The sequence below is a fragment of the Ranitomeya imitator genome, chromosome 6, assembly GCF_032444005.1.
Source record: "Ranitomeya imitator isolate aRanImi1 chromosome 6, aRanImi1.pri, whole genome shotgun sequence".
In the NCBI taxonomy this organism is placed as follows: domain Eukaryota; kingdom Metazoa; phylum Chordata; class Amphibia; order Anura; family Dendrobatidae; genus Ranitomeya; species Ranitomeya imitator.
Window position 1 is genome coordinate 37,393,438 of NC_091287.1, and position 14,220 is coordinate 37,407,657.

At 44.6% G+C, this 14,220-nt stretch overlaps 1 protein-coding gene across 7 annotated transcripts in view; it reads left to right on the forward strand.

Annotated features, from left to right (window-relative positions):
- Nucleotides 1-14,220, forward strand: part of ADAM22 (ADAM metallopeptidase domain 22) — a 274,548-nt gene that overhangs the window by 190,743 nt on the left and 69,585 nt on the right. For all 7 annotated transcript variants that reach the window (XM_069729469.1, XM_069729471.1, XM_069729473.1 and 4 more), the window contains exons 15-19: nucleotides 8,581-8,680; nucleotides 9,635-9,706; nucleotides 10,087-10,179; nucleotides 11,480-11,560; nucleotides 12,398-12,448. In XM_069729469.1, the coding sequence (XP_069585570.1) occupies nucleotides 8,581-8,680; nucleotides 9,635-9,706; nucleotides 10,087-10,179; nucleotides 11,480-11,560; nucleotides 12,398-12,448 (397 nt within the window). The remainder of the gene's footprint in view (nucleotides 1-8,580; nucleotides 8,681-9,634; nucleotides 9,707-10,086; nucleotides 10,180-11,479; nucleotides 11,561-12,397; nucleotides 12,449-14,220) is intronic.

A 14,220-nucleotide genomic window follows, 5' to 3' on the forward strand; every position in this document is an offset into this window, starting at 1 on the left:
TTCTGAACATGTTTTTGTAAACAGCTAAAATAACAAAACTTGTGTCACTGTCCAAATATTTCTGGCCCTAACTGTATCTATAGATAAATAGATGGATATGGGATAGATAGATAGATAGATAGATAGATAGATCTATCTATAGATCTATCTATCCCATATCTATCTATCTATAGATCTATCTATCTTTTTATCATCTATCTATAGATCTATCTATCCCATATCTATCTATCTATCTATAGATCTATCTATCTTTCTATCTATCTTTCTATCTATCTGTGTGTAAAAATTATTATTCAATGTAGTATGTAAATTAAGAGGTTGGAAAGAAATGATATCACAATTATTTTTTTTTGTTTGTTAAATAATAGATCTTTATTTAGCTTACAAAAATGCATACAAATCCGCATTAAAAAAAAGCATGAAAATTTGCATTAAAAATGCGCGGATTTTTACCTGCGTTTTCTGCCAAGAGATGCACAATCTGCGCAGAAAATTCCACAGGCAAATCTGCAACGCGTGCACATACCCAGAGACTGTTGGCCGTCTGCAAAAAGCGTTTTCAAGCTGTGATTCTTGCAAAAGGAGGTGCTACTAGGTACTAACCATGCAGGGTACCCAAACTTTTGCATCGGCCCATTTTCCTTTTTCTAATTTTTTAAATGTAAAAAATAAAAATATATTTTTTTGCCTAAAATACAAAGGAAATATGTAATCTCTAACTTTAGGCCTTTTAGAGATCATATCATGTATTTCTATGCAGCTGAACGCTCCGGTCCCGAGTGTCGGCGGCTGTGCCGGGTATTGAGGCGAGAGACTCGTGCGAGTTTCTCGCAATTCACGCGCAAGTGTGACCCCGGCCTAACAGTGCCACTCCGAAACACTTGAAGCTGAAGTGTGCTACATTTTTAATGAAAGCCAATTGCTGTTAGCCGCAAATGCCCTCATTTAAGTAAAAACAAATTGTCCTTACAGTGGACAACCTCTTTATAGGTACACAGACAAAAGAGGGAGGGAGAATTTATCATCTCCAAATATTCTAATCCTATCCGGTGCACCCCACATTCCATTGATTGCAGTAGGGGCCCTATATTATGCTTCCAAACAATTTCCTCCATATTTTAATGCTGGAACCTGTAGTCCCCGCTATGAATAGTTCACAAGGGAAACAGTAGTGGCTGTCAGTAAATGTGCATGCTTTTTTTCGCTGTTCCTTCTAAGCCCCAAATTGATTGTTAGTCTTCGTCATTAAAGTCCAATTATCTAAGCGGCAGACTTTCATAAACTACAGTAATACAGTCTCCAATGAAAAGCCCCACTCATTACACCAGACAGATTGTGTTAATTGAAGTCTAATGGAGTCCTCCGCTTCTAATAGTTTTTTTTTTCAAAGCAGCGTTTATCTTCCAGTCTACGACCAAGCCACGACTCGGCCTAAGAGAAGGCCTCGGGAAAGATGAAAGGCTCGAAAATATGGGATAAATTGATCAGCGAGAGTAAATATTAGTATATTGCAGTGAAGTGACCTTCAGATGTGTACGGTGTCACTTAGGAGCAAGGCTTAGATGTTGCGAGCAGTAATTGTATCGCATGCCTTTGATTCTTTTTCTGGTCCTAATAGGAGACAATTGCCTAATATGAACGTAATCTGAATATCAAAATACATAATTGAGGCCATCGAAGAAAAGAGAACAAAGCAGAATTGGATATTGTGGCCAGAGACACTCAAAACACTTGTGCCACTGGGTGCTATCCCCTCTGACCCCCATCTTCTCCCATCATCCTGCTGGTTCAGCATGACTACGGGAAGACAAAGGGGGCAGAAGCTGCTGGACTCTTCCGACGTCCCCTCTGAGCCCCATCTTCTCCCATCATCCTGCTGGTTAAGCATGGCTATGGGAAGACAAAGGGGGCAGAAGCTGCTGGACTCTTCCAACGTCCCCTCTGACCCCCATCTTCTCCCATCATCCTGCTGGTTCAGCATGGCCATGGGAAAACAAAGGGGGCAGAAGCTGCTGGACTCTTCCGACGTCCCCTCTGACCCCCATCTTCTCCTATCATCCTGCTGGTTCAGCATGGCCATGGGAAAACAAAGGGGGCAGAAGCTGCTGGACTCTTCCGACGTCCCCTCTGACCCCCATCTTCTCCTATCATCCTGCTGGTTCAGCATGGCCATGGGAAAACAAAGGGGGCAGAAGCTGCTGGACTCTTCCGACGTCCCCTCTGAGCCCCATCTTCTCCCATCATCCTGCTGGTTCAGCATGGCTATGGGAAGACAAAGGGGGCAGAAGCTGCTGGACTCTTCCAACGTCCCCTCTGACCCCCATCTTCTCCCATCATCCTGCTGGTTCAGCATGGCTACGGGAAGACAAAGGAGGCAGAAGCTGCTGGACTCTTCCGACGTCCCCTCTGACCCCCATCTTCTCCCATCATCCTGCTGGTTCAGCATGGCTATGGGAAGACAAAGGGGGCAGAAGCTGCTGGACTCTTCCAACGTCCCCTCTGACCCCCATCTTCTCCCATCATCCTGCTGGTTAAGCATGGCTACGGGAAGACAAAGGGGGCAGAAGCTGCCGGACTCTTCCAACGTCCCCTCTGACCCCCATCAGCATTGCTACCAGCACTCGGGACCGGAGTGTGCGGCTGCATGTATTTCTATGCAGCTGAGCGCTCTGGTCCGAGTGCCGGTGGCAGTGTCGGGTACTGATGTGAGAGACTCGTGCGAGTTTCTTGCAAGTGTGACCCCGGCCTAACGCAGATTTTGTGTGTGTGTGTGTCTTTATTTAACTCTCTATGTACCATTTTATTATGCTTATTACTAAACATTGGGCTTGGTATTATCTATCTATATCTATCTATCCATCCAACTATATAGATATATCTATAGATAGATAGTTAGATATATCTATAGATAGATCAATAGATAGATGGATAGATATATCTATAGATAAATAGATGGATATGGGATAGATAGATCTATAGATAGATATGGGATAGACAGATAGATGGATAGATATACAGTTAGGGCCAGAAATATTTGGACAGTGACACAATTTTCGCGAGTTGGGGTCTGCATGCCACCACATTGGATTTGAAATGAAACCTCTACAACAGAATTCAAGTGCAGATTGTAACGTTTAATTTGAAGGGTTGAACAAAAATATCTGATAGAAAATGTAGGAATTGTACACATTTCTTTACAAACACTCCACATTTTAGGAGGTCAAAAGTAATTGGACAAATAAACATAACCCAAACAAAATATTTTTATTTTCAATATTTTGTTGCAAATCCTTTGGAGGCAATCACTGCCTTAAGTCTGGAACCCATGGACATCACCAAACGCTGGGTTTCCTCCTTCTTGATGCTTTGCCAGGCCTTTACAGCCGCAGCCTTCAGGTCTTGCTTGTTTGTGGGTCTTTCCGTCTTAAGTCTGGATTTGAGCAAGTGAAATGCATGCTCAATTGGGTTTAGATCTGGAGATTGACTTGGCCATTGCAGAATGTTCCACTTTTTGGCACTCATGAACTCCTGGGTAGCTTTGGCTGTATGCTTGGGGTCATTGTCCATCTGTACTATGAAGCGCCGTCCAATCAACTTTGCAGCATTTGGCTGAATCTGGGCTGAAAGTATATCCCGGTATACTTCAGAATTCATCCGGCTACTCTTGTCTGCTCTTATGTCATCAATAAACACAAGTGACCCAGTGCCATTGAAAGCCATGCATGCCCATGCCATCACGTTGCCTCCACCATGTTTTACAGAGGATGTGGTGTGCCTTGGATCATGTGCCGTTCCCTTTCTTCTCCAAACTTTTTTCTTCCCATCATTCTGGTACAGGTTGATCTTTGTCTCATCTGTCCATAGAATACTTTTCCAGAACTGAGCTGGCTTCTTGAGGTGTTTTTCTGCAAATTTAACTCTGGCCTGTCTATTTTTGGTATTGATGAATGGTTTGCATCTAGATGTGAACCCTTTGTATTTACTGTCATGGAGTCTTCTCTTTACTGTTGACTTAGAGACAGATACACCTACTTCACTGAGAGTGTTCTGGACTTCAGTTGATGTTGTGAACGGGTTCTTCTTCACCAAATTAAGTATGCGGCGATCATCCACCACTGTTGTCATCCGTGGACGCCCAGGCCTTTTTGAGTTCCCAAGCTCACCAGTCAATTCCTTTTTTCTCAGAATGTACCCAACTGTTGATTTTGCTACTCCAAGCATGTCTGCTATCTCTCTGATGGATTTTTTCTTTTTTTTCAGCCTCAGGATGTTCTGCTTCACCTCAATTGAGAGTTCCTTTGACCGCATGTTGTCTGCTCACAGCAACAGCTTCCAAATGCAAAACCACACACCTGGAATCCACCCCTGACCTTTTAACTACTTCATTGATTACAGGTTAACGAGGGAGACGCCTTCAGAGTTAATTGCAGCCCTTAGAGTCCATTGTCCAATTACTTTTGGTCCCTTGAAAAAGAGGACGCTATGCATTACAGAGCTATGATTCCTAAACCCTTTCTCCGATTTGGATGTGGAAACTATCATATTGCAGCTGGGAGTGTGCACTTTCAGCCCATATTATATATATAATTGTATTTCTGAACATGTTTTTGTAAACAGCTAAAATAACAAAACTTGTGTCACTGTCCAAATATTTCTGGCCCTAACTGTATCTATAGATAAATAGATGGATATGGGATAGATAGATAGATAGATAGATAGATAGATAGATAGATAGATAGATAGATAGATAGATAGATAGATAGATAGATAGATAGATAGATAGATCTATCTATAGATCTATCTATCCCATATCTATCTATCTATAGATCTATCTATCTTTTTATCATCTATCTATAGATCTATCTATCCCATATCTATCTATCTATCTATAGATCTATCTATCTTTCTATCTATCTTTCTATCTATCTGTGTGTAAAAATTATTATTCAATGTAGTATGTAAATTAAGAGGTTGGAAAGAAATGATATCACAATTATTTTTTTTTGTTTGTTAAATAATAGATCTTTATTTAGCTTACAAAAATGCATACAAATCCGCATTAAAAAAAAGCATGAAAATTTGCATTAAAAATGCGCGGATTTTTACCTGCGTTTTCTGCCAAGAGATGCACAATCTGCGCAGAAAATTCCACAGGCAAATCTGCAACGCGTGCACATACCCAGAGACTCTTGGCCGTCTGCAAAAAGCGTTTTCAAGCTGTGATTCTTGCAAAAGGAGGTGCTACTAGGTACTAACCATGCAGGGTACCCAAACTTTTGCATCGGCCCATTTTCCTTTTTCTAATTTTTTAAATGTAAAAAATAAAAATATATTTTTTTGCCTAAAATACAAAGGAAATATGTAATCTCTAACTTTAGGCCTTTTAGAGATCATATCATGTATTTCTATGCAGCTGAACGCTCCGGTCCCGAGTGTCGGCGGCTGTGCCGGGTATTGAGGCGAGAGACTCGTGCGAGTTTCTCGCAATTCACGCGCAAGTGTGACCCCGGCCTAACAGTGCCACTCCGAAACACTTGAAGCTGAAGTGTGCTACATTTTTAATGAAAGCCAATTGCTGTTAGCCGCAAATGCCCTCATTTAAGTAAAAACAAATTGTCCTGACAGTGGACAACCTCTTTATAGGTACACAGACAAAAGAGGGAGGGAGAATTTATCATCTCCAAATATTCTAATCCTATCCGGTGCACCCCACATTCCATTGATTGCAGTAGGGGCCCTATATTATGCTTCCAAACAATTTCCTCCATATTTTAATGCTGGAACCTGTAGTCCCCGCTATGAATAGTTCACAAGGGAAACAGTAGTGGCTGTCAGTAAATGTGCATGCTTTTTTTCGCTGTTCCTTCTAAGCCCCAAATTGATTGTTAGTCTTCGTCATTAAAGTCCAATTATCTAAGCGGCAGACTTTCATAAACTACAGTAATACAGTCTCCAATGAAAAGCCCCACTCATTACACCAGACAGATTGTGTTCATTGAAGTCTAATGGAGTCCTCCGCTTCTAATAGTTTTTTTTTTTCAAAGCAGCGTTTATCTTCCAGTCTACGACCAAGCCACAACTCGGCCTAAGAGAAGGCCTCGAGAAAGATGAAAGGCTCGAAAATATGGGATAAATTGATCAGCGAGAGTAAATATTAGTATATTGCAGTGAAGTGACCTTCAGATGTGTACGGTGTCACTTAGGAGCAAGGCTTAGATGTTGCGAGCAGTAATTGTATCGCATGCCTTTGATTCTTTTTCTGGTCCTAATAGGAGACAATTGCCTAATATGAACGTAATCTGAATATCAAAATACATAATTGAGGCCATCGAAGAAAAGAGAACAAAGCAGAATTGGATATTGTGGCCAGAGACACTCAAAACACTTGTGCCACTGGGTGCTATCCCCTCTGACCCCCATCTTCTCCCATCATCCTGCTGGTTCAGCATGGCTATGGGAAGACAAAGGGGGCAGAAGCTGCTGGACTCTTCCAACGTCCCCTCTGACCCCCATCTTCTCCCATCATCCTGCTGGTTAAGCATGGCTACGGGAAGACAAAGGGGGCAGAAGCTGCTGGACTCTTCCAACGTCCCCTCTGACCCCCATCTTCTCCTATCATCCTGCTGGTTCAGCATGGCCATGGGAAAACAAAGGGGGCAGAAGCTGCTGGACTCTTCCGACGTCCCCTCTGACCCCCATCTTCTCCTATCATCCTGCTGGTTCAGCATGGCCACGGGAAAACAAAGGGGGCAGAAGCTGCTGGACTCTTCCGATGTCCCCTCTGACCCCCATCTTCTCCCATCATCCTGCTGGTTCAGCATGGCTACGGGAAGACAAAGGGGGCAGAAGCGGCTGGACTCTTCCAACGTCCCCTCTGACCCCCAGCTTCTCCCATCATCCTGCTGGTTCAGCATGGCCACGGGAAGACAAAGGGGGCAGAAGCTGCTGGACTCTTCCGACGTTACTTGTGATGTGAATAAAAAAATATATAGATGACCAGAAATTGAGGTGGGGTGTTACAGAGCCCTAAAATAGGTTCACAGTATCGAAAAATTCAGGGTCTTCATCCCTAATCCTCTTTGACTCATGACGTCATAAATTACAGGTTGGTGACTGCCAATATTCGCACAAAATATCGGCAGAGGTGTCCACAAGGGGAACAGAGATGGCAGAGACAGGGATAGTCGTGCGAAAAACAGTCAACTGTTCCTGGGGATTTGCCTCTCATCAGTGCACAGCAGGGTTTGGCTGACGGAATGAAATGCTATTGATGCAGTTTTGGAAGGTGGAGCTGACGTTCCTTAAAGGTTGTTTGGCCTTCTGATAAAAGACTTCGGACTCCTTACAGCGTTCGGTGCGCACAATGTCAGAGTTTTCTGGTGCAGGCGAGAGCAGGCAGTCATGCGATTTGCATAATTCCAGCCACATTCCGACTAAACGTGCTCGTCCTTTCTCAATACAAAGTGAATTTAGAGAGGATGAGCACGTCTAGTCGGCATGTGACCTCCCGCTGTCATCGGCAATACTGGAGAATCCTGACACTATGCGCACGCGCACCACACGCTGTTAGGATTCAGAAGTCTTCACTGTATATGTTTTTTTTTTTATCAGATGTCTCGAAAAAAAAGGAGAGCAATTGAGTTTGTAGTCTTATTGGCAACACTTCATGGGTCAAATATGCAAATGAGCTATCTACGAGAAGCAAAGACAACTATCTTACTGCCCTGTAATGGGGCCTTTACACCAGTAGATAATCAGTGAACAAGCGTCGAACTGGACTAGTTTGGGCCCACCAGAGATAATCATTCGTGGTGCCCACCATGGATAAGTGGTACTAACAACAGAGTCTGGCTTTATCTTTATCTCCAATCTTGTGAAGCTGATAATCGGGGGAATGAACATTTATAAGAATGATTGTTCCCAAACATCGACCAGTCCAAAAAAGATCCAGTTATCACTGTTCCCAAACATCGACCAGTCCCAAAAAATCCAGTTATCACTGTTCCCAAACATCGACCAGTCCAAAAAATCCATTTATCACTTTACTACAAATCAGCAATACGTTCATTTGTCTGGTGCAATGATTTTTAAGCTCTCTTTAAAATCAATATTCTCAGTAGCATAGCATTCTGTGTAAGCAGTAAGTGAACTGCTGCAATGCAGTGCCTGCTAGGGCCCACCGGAGGATCCTCCGGTCCTCTGGTGGGCCAGTTCGATGCTGGCAGACAATAACTTGATGCTATTTGAGGACAGGCGGAATGTATTGGCCATCGTTGCGTCCCTATCATTATTCAACGGTCTATTAAATGATCAACGAATCACTACTACAGTGCATGTGACCACTGCAGCCAATCACTTGGGCTCAGCGACTCATGTCATCTACCCCAGTAAAGCAGGTAGGTATTTAAAAATTATAAATGGAAGACCCCCTTTAAGGAATGTTGCACTGCGCTGCGCCATGGAGTATGGTGGCGTTATATAAATGCCTAATATGAATCAGTAAGACTTACCTCTCCTCCCGACACATGATGCTGTCTGTGTCAGTCTGCATCTATGTAATTATTGCTCTCTGTGTTACAGCTATTACCTCCCCAACAAGTTCTCGTCCTGCGATGTCCAGGAATACCACGATTTTCTGAACAGCGGTGGCGGAGCCTGTCTGTTTAATAAACCCTTAAAGGTGCGTGTCATTATTCTTGTTTGATGTGAGGACCATACATACAGATTTGGGATATAAGAAGGAACCCCTTGATGATCAGCTGATTGCAGATGGCCCCATTGCTGGGACCCTTGTTACCAGCTGTAATCAATCACAGCGCCCCCGCAGGGGATATGAGGCATTACACAATGCCTCATTGTCATTAATGAGATGTCAATGTAATGCACAAACATGCCGGGTCCTCCTCTCCAGCTGATGGATAAGAGTCCAAAATGAGGGATACCCTTTTCCTCTCTTAAAGGGATTTTCCCATCTTATAAAGAAATTACATATGAGTAGGATAAGCCATCACTTACTACTTGGTGTTGGTCCGAACTGTGGTATCCCCACCTATGCTAAAAATGAAAGGGCGCAGAGCTGGTACTCTTCTACTTTGTTTTGGGTAGGTACAAGTAAAAAATTAAAAGGGGACACAGGGCTTCACTGACGCTGTACCCCCCATATTCCCCGGCCAGGTAATATTCCTAAAATTAGTAAACCATCTACAGTGACTCCATAGATGCCCACATGGCACATGCAGATGCAATGGAGATGCAATTATTGACAGCTTGCTGTAGTCTAGTTTCAGTGGCGGATTCCCATGTTTTTTTCATGCCTTGTCCTGGGATTTTGTATTTTTTGGCCAGTTATGTTATTTGTGAGCAGGTATTCACATTTTTTAGCAATTTTTTTAGCATATTTTTTTGTCGCAGACCAGGCGACAAAAAACCCTAGAAAGTAAGTTACTGTTCTCCATTTTTCATAAATCATTCTATTTTGACTCAAAATTAAATACATAATGCTAAAACCTTTAGTATTCTGAGGATATTTTATGGGAATTGCCACAGATCGTCCTGTTCTCTATTAATTGTATGACCGTGGTCTCGATCGTTCAGGTATACGACTATAACACTTGTCTTTCATTTTGCTCTGCAGCTCCTGGATCCCCCTGAATGCGGCAATGGCTTTGTTGAAGCTGGAGAAGAATGTGACTGCGGCACTGTGGCAGTAAGGAAACAATACATTCTATATATGTATATATATCTATATATAATACAGCGTATATAATGTTGTATGTATATATACCCTGGATGAGCACAGTAAGGTAAGCATTGCGGATAGTACTGACCCAAGGGCCTGGCATTACTTTCCCCTTCCATGTCTTTTCGTTGATTGAATTTCCTCCTCTTTGTTTGCTAGTCATGATATTCCTCGGGGGCGGAGAATCCTTCACATTTTGTCCCCACCCTGGAGGAACAAACCAGCACTAGCGTTCCTCATTTTAGGAGTCCCAGAGCAGCAGTTCAATCTGCCTCCATGACATACACTGACATAAACTCTTGCCACGCCGCAGAATTCAATAATGAAATTGTGTTCTTGCTCCACAGGAGTGTGCAGCGGAGGGAGGGGAGTGCTGCAGGAAATGTATGCTGACGGAGGGATCCCAGTGCAGCGACGGACTGTGCTGCTCCACGTGTCAGGTAAAAGAAGCATAACCGAAAACAGCCCAGTATTAGCCCACCAAACAGCAGGAGCCTTTCACATGTCCAGGGGGCGCTGGGTGGGTAAAATATATATGTGTGTTGCTTGCACTTTTTGCCTATGGGGGACATGGCATACACAGATGGATATGGTTCTTGGTGAACTGTCACCTATTGATGGCAGCTGGATTTCTGTGTGCGGGGGGTAGATAAGTGCATTCACTTGTACAGTAAAAGGTGAAATTAGAACAAAATGTGTCGTTCGAGTTTGCTTTTAACAAAAAAAAAATTGGTGGTCAAGTTGGCACTGTATTGCACTTTTGCAAAAATTAAAATTTCACTCTTTAAGTAGAAATCCACTCGCCATCATTTGAGATCTACAGGGTCCAACCTCTAGGACTATGATCCTGAGAATTAAAGGATTGTACCGCTGTGCAGAGGAACTGCAGCATAGCCCATTACTGGTGCCGGATGCAGTTCCCTGCACAGCGAGTGCTGCCAAAAGAGTGAGCTGGGTGCAGCACTAAATCATGGTTAGTTGGGAGCCACAGAGGTCGGATCCCCACCGATCTAGCATTTCTTACCAAGGCAAAATATCCTACAGATAATCAAGTTTCCCATCCTACAGTAATCCTCATATTCATCCTTACCAAAAACAAAATCAGACCAATTAAAGGGGTTTTATTATGATCATAAATGGGTAAAATTGCAAAGAGCTTGTAAAAACGGGCAACTTTATAATTTACCTCTTATCAACTATAAAAATCCGATACGTTCTTGGAAATGGAGAAAATTTTTACATTTATAGTTTATCGGCATAGGCACTGACCACCTCTTCAGGGTATCACCAGTTGCCAGTTTCCTAGGCAAGGAGCACAGGGCTTACAAGCTGTTTGCTAAAGAGCTTGCAAGCGCTTCTCTGATGCCTGCCTGATCACTGGATCCAGCCAGCTTCAGTGCCCCAGCTCTCTTCAGATGCCTCCTCTGCAGGCAGCATAGTAGAGAGCGCAGTTCGGATAGGCGGCTCAGCCATGCTGTTTAACCAAAGTTCAATCATCAGGAGCGCACTGCTCCCCCCGACAAGCAGGAAGGCAGCAGGCAGGGGAGTGGTGTGCTCCTGAAGATAGAAGACGAGAATAACCCTTTAAGCCCCAGCCCAAGACCACTTGCTTTGGTAGGTGCTTGCATAAAACCATTCCCTTTAAACTCAATAAAGACTGTTAACAAATACGATTGATGAACATTATACAGTTATTACACGTACGCCTTTAACTTATGCACCGCCCAATATTTCTTGAAGTTTATTCAAAAAGGACTGTTTTGTCGGGATGCTGTGAACGACTGTGATATACCCGAAATGTGTACAGGAAATTCAAGCCAGGTAACGACACAGAATTCTTCATATTCAACAAGTTTTCTTTCTGTATTTCTTTTTTTATTGTTTTAATTTCCAAAACATAAGTGCCGCTCTCAAGAAAGTTCTGATTAATTTTTGAAATTTTTCTATTTTATACCATGGCTATGCTAATTTTTAAAAAAAATGTATTTTTTATTTTTATGCAGTGATCTTAGTCTTTGTCTTTTAAGTGATGAGTTGTACAGGATAGCTGCCATTTTATGTCTCACATACATTAGTTTTTAATTTATATTAATTCTTATTTCAGTAAAAAAAAAAAAAGCAATTCTGCTGCTGTTTCTCTTTTAATTTTACGACATACGCTAATAAATGATACTATACAGTTCAGTCCGCCGAGACTTATTTAACAGGTTATTATCTTTCTTGGAAAAAAATGCATGTTTGGAGGGTTAATGATTTTCTTTTTACGTTCCTTTTGAAATGATTTTTTTGGAAATTTTTAATTTAGATTTGTAACTATTAAGTCCTTGCATATAATAGTACACAGGCGATTATTAGGGCATAAATAACATAAAGAAATGTGTCCAAAAACTCAGGGGTCCGTGAATTCAGCTTGGGCTGTCTGCCATTACTAGGCATGGGTGTCATTCATGACTTATGAATTCTCTGTGACCTGATTAATGAGGGATCTTCACTTAGTCCCTCCCTTTAATCGCCATCATCAGTGTTGATTCTGGCATTCTAAGGGCCAATATGCTATTATAAGTGTATTTAAGTATAATATTAGTTTTAAAGGGGATTCTTAGCTGAAAGAATTGTATTTATACTATGTTCTGTTTGCTTTGTATTTTTTTTTTTCAGTGTCCTTCAAATATACACAAATTGGATGGATATCCTTGTGAAAACCGAGAGGTAATTCAGTTATCATAGTTATTTTCAAATCCCAGGCAACATACACTTTATGGAGAAAAGTATTGGGACACACATCTTAATCACTGAATTCAGGTTTCTCATACAGCCTCATTGCCCCCAATGCCCCTGTCGCCGGTGCATAACCTCTGGCCCCTTTGTATAACCTCCGGACCCCTCGCCCCTCCGTGTATAACCTCCTGCCCTTCTCCCCCAGTGTATAACCTCCAGCCCCTCGCCCCCAGTGTATAACCTCCAGCCCCTCGCCTCCAGTGTATAACCTCCAGCCCCTCGCCCCCGGTGTATAACCTCCTGTCCCTCGCCCCCGGTGTATAACCTCCTGTCCCTCGCCCCCCAGTGTATAACCTCCTGCCCTTCTCCCCCAGTGTATAACCTCCAGCCCCTCGCCCCCAGTGTATAACCTCCTGTCCCTCGCCCCCAGTGTATAACCTCCTGCCCTTCTCCCCCAGTGTATAACCTCCAGCCCCTCGCCCCCGGTGTATAACCTCCTGTCCCTCGCCCCCAGTGTATAACCTCCTGCCCTTCTCCCCCAGTGTATAACCTCCAGCCCCTCGCCCCCGGTGTATAACCTCCTGTCCCTCGCCCCCAGTGTATAACCTCCTGCCCTTCTCCCCCAGTGTATAACCTCCAGCCCCTCGCCCCCGGTGTATAACCTCCAGCACCTCGCCCCCGGTGTATAACCTCCTGCTCCTCGCCCCCGGTGTATGACCTCCTGCCCCTCGCCCCCAGTGTATAACCTCCTGCCCTTCTCCCCCAGTGTATAACCTCCAGCCCCACGCCCCCGGTGTATAACCTCCAGCCCCTCGCCCCCGGTGTATGACCTCCTGCCCCTCGCCCCCAGTGTATAACCTCCTGCCCTTCTCCCCCAGTGTATAACCTCCAGCCCCTCGCCCCCGGTGTATAACCTCCAGCCCCTCGCCCCCGGTGTATAACCTCCAGCCCCTCGCCCCCGGTGTATAACCTCCTGTCCCTCGCCCCCAGTGTATAACCTCCTGCCCTTCTCCCCCAGTGTATAACCTCCAGCCCCTCGCCCCTGGTGTATAACCTCCAGCCCCTCGCCCCCGGTGTATAACCTCCAGCCCCTCGCCCCCGGTGTATAACCTCCTGTCCCTCGCCCCCAGTGTATAACCTCCTGCCCTTCTCCCCCAGTGTATAACCTCCAGCCCCTCGCCCCTGGTGTATAACCTCCAGCCCCTCGCCCCCGGTGTATAACCTCCAGCCTCTCGCCCCCGGTGTATAACCTCCTGTCCCTCGCCCCCAGTGTATAACCTCCTGCCCTTCTCCCCCAGTGTATAACCTCCAGCCCCTCGCCCCTGGTGTATAACCTCCAGCCCCTCGCCCCCGGTGTATAACCTCCTGTCCCTCACCCCCGTTGCATAACCTCTGGCCCCTCGCCCCCGGTGTATAACCTCGTGCCCCTCGCCCACCGGTGTATAACCTCTGACCCCTCTCCCTCGGTGTATAACCTCTCGTCCCTCTCCCCCGGTTTATAACCTCTGGCCCCTCGTCCCCGGTGTATAAGCTCCAGCCCCTCGCCCGCAGTGTATAACTTTCGTCCCCTCGTCCCCGGTATATAATATCCAGCCCAATTGCCCCTGTTTTATAACCTTCTGCCCCTCACCCCCCCCCCCCCCTCAGTATATAACATCCGACCCCTCAACATGTCGTCTGCCTTTACTAACATGTGACAGGACGGCCGGTGGTGCAGAGCTCACGGATACCAGAGCGGTCCTGTAACAGGAGCCACCGGTGTA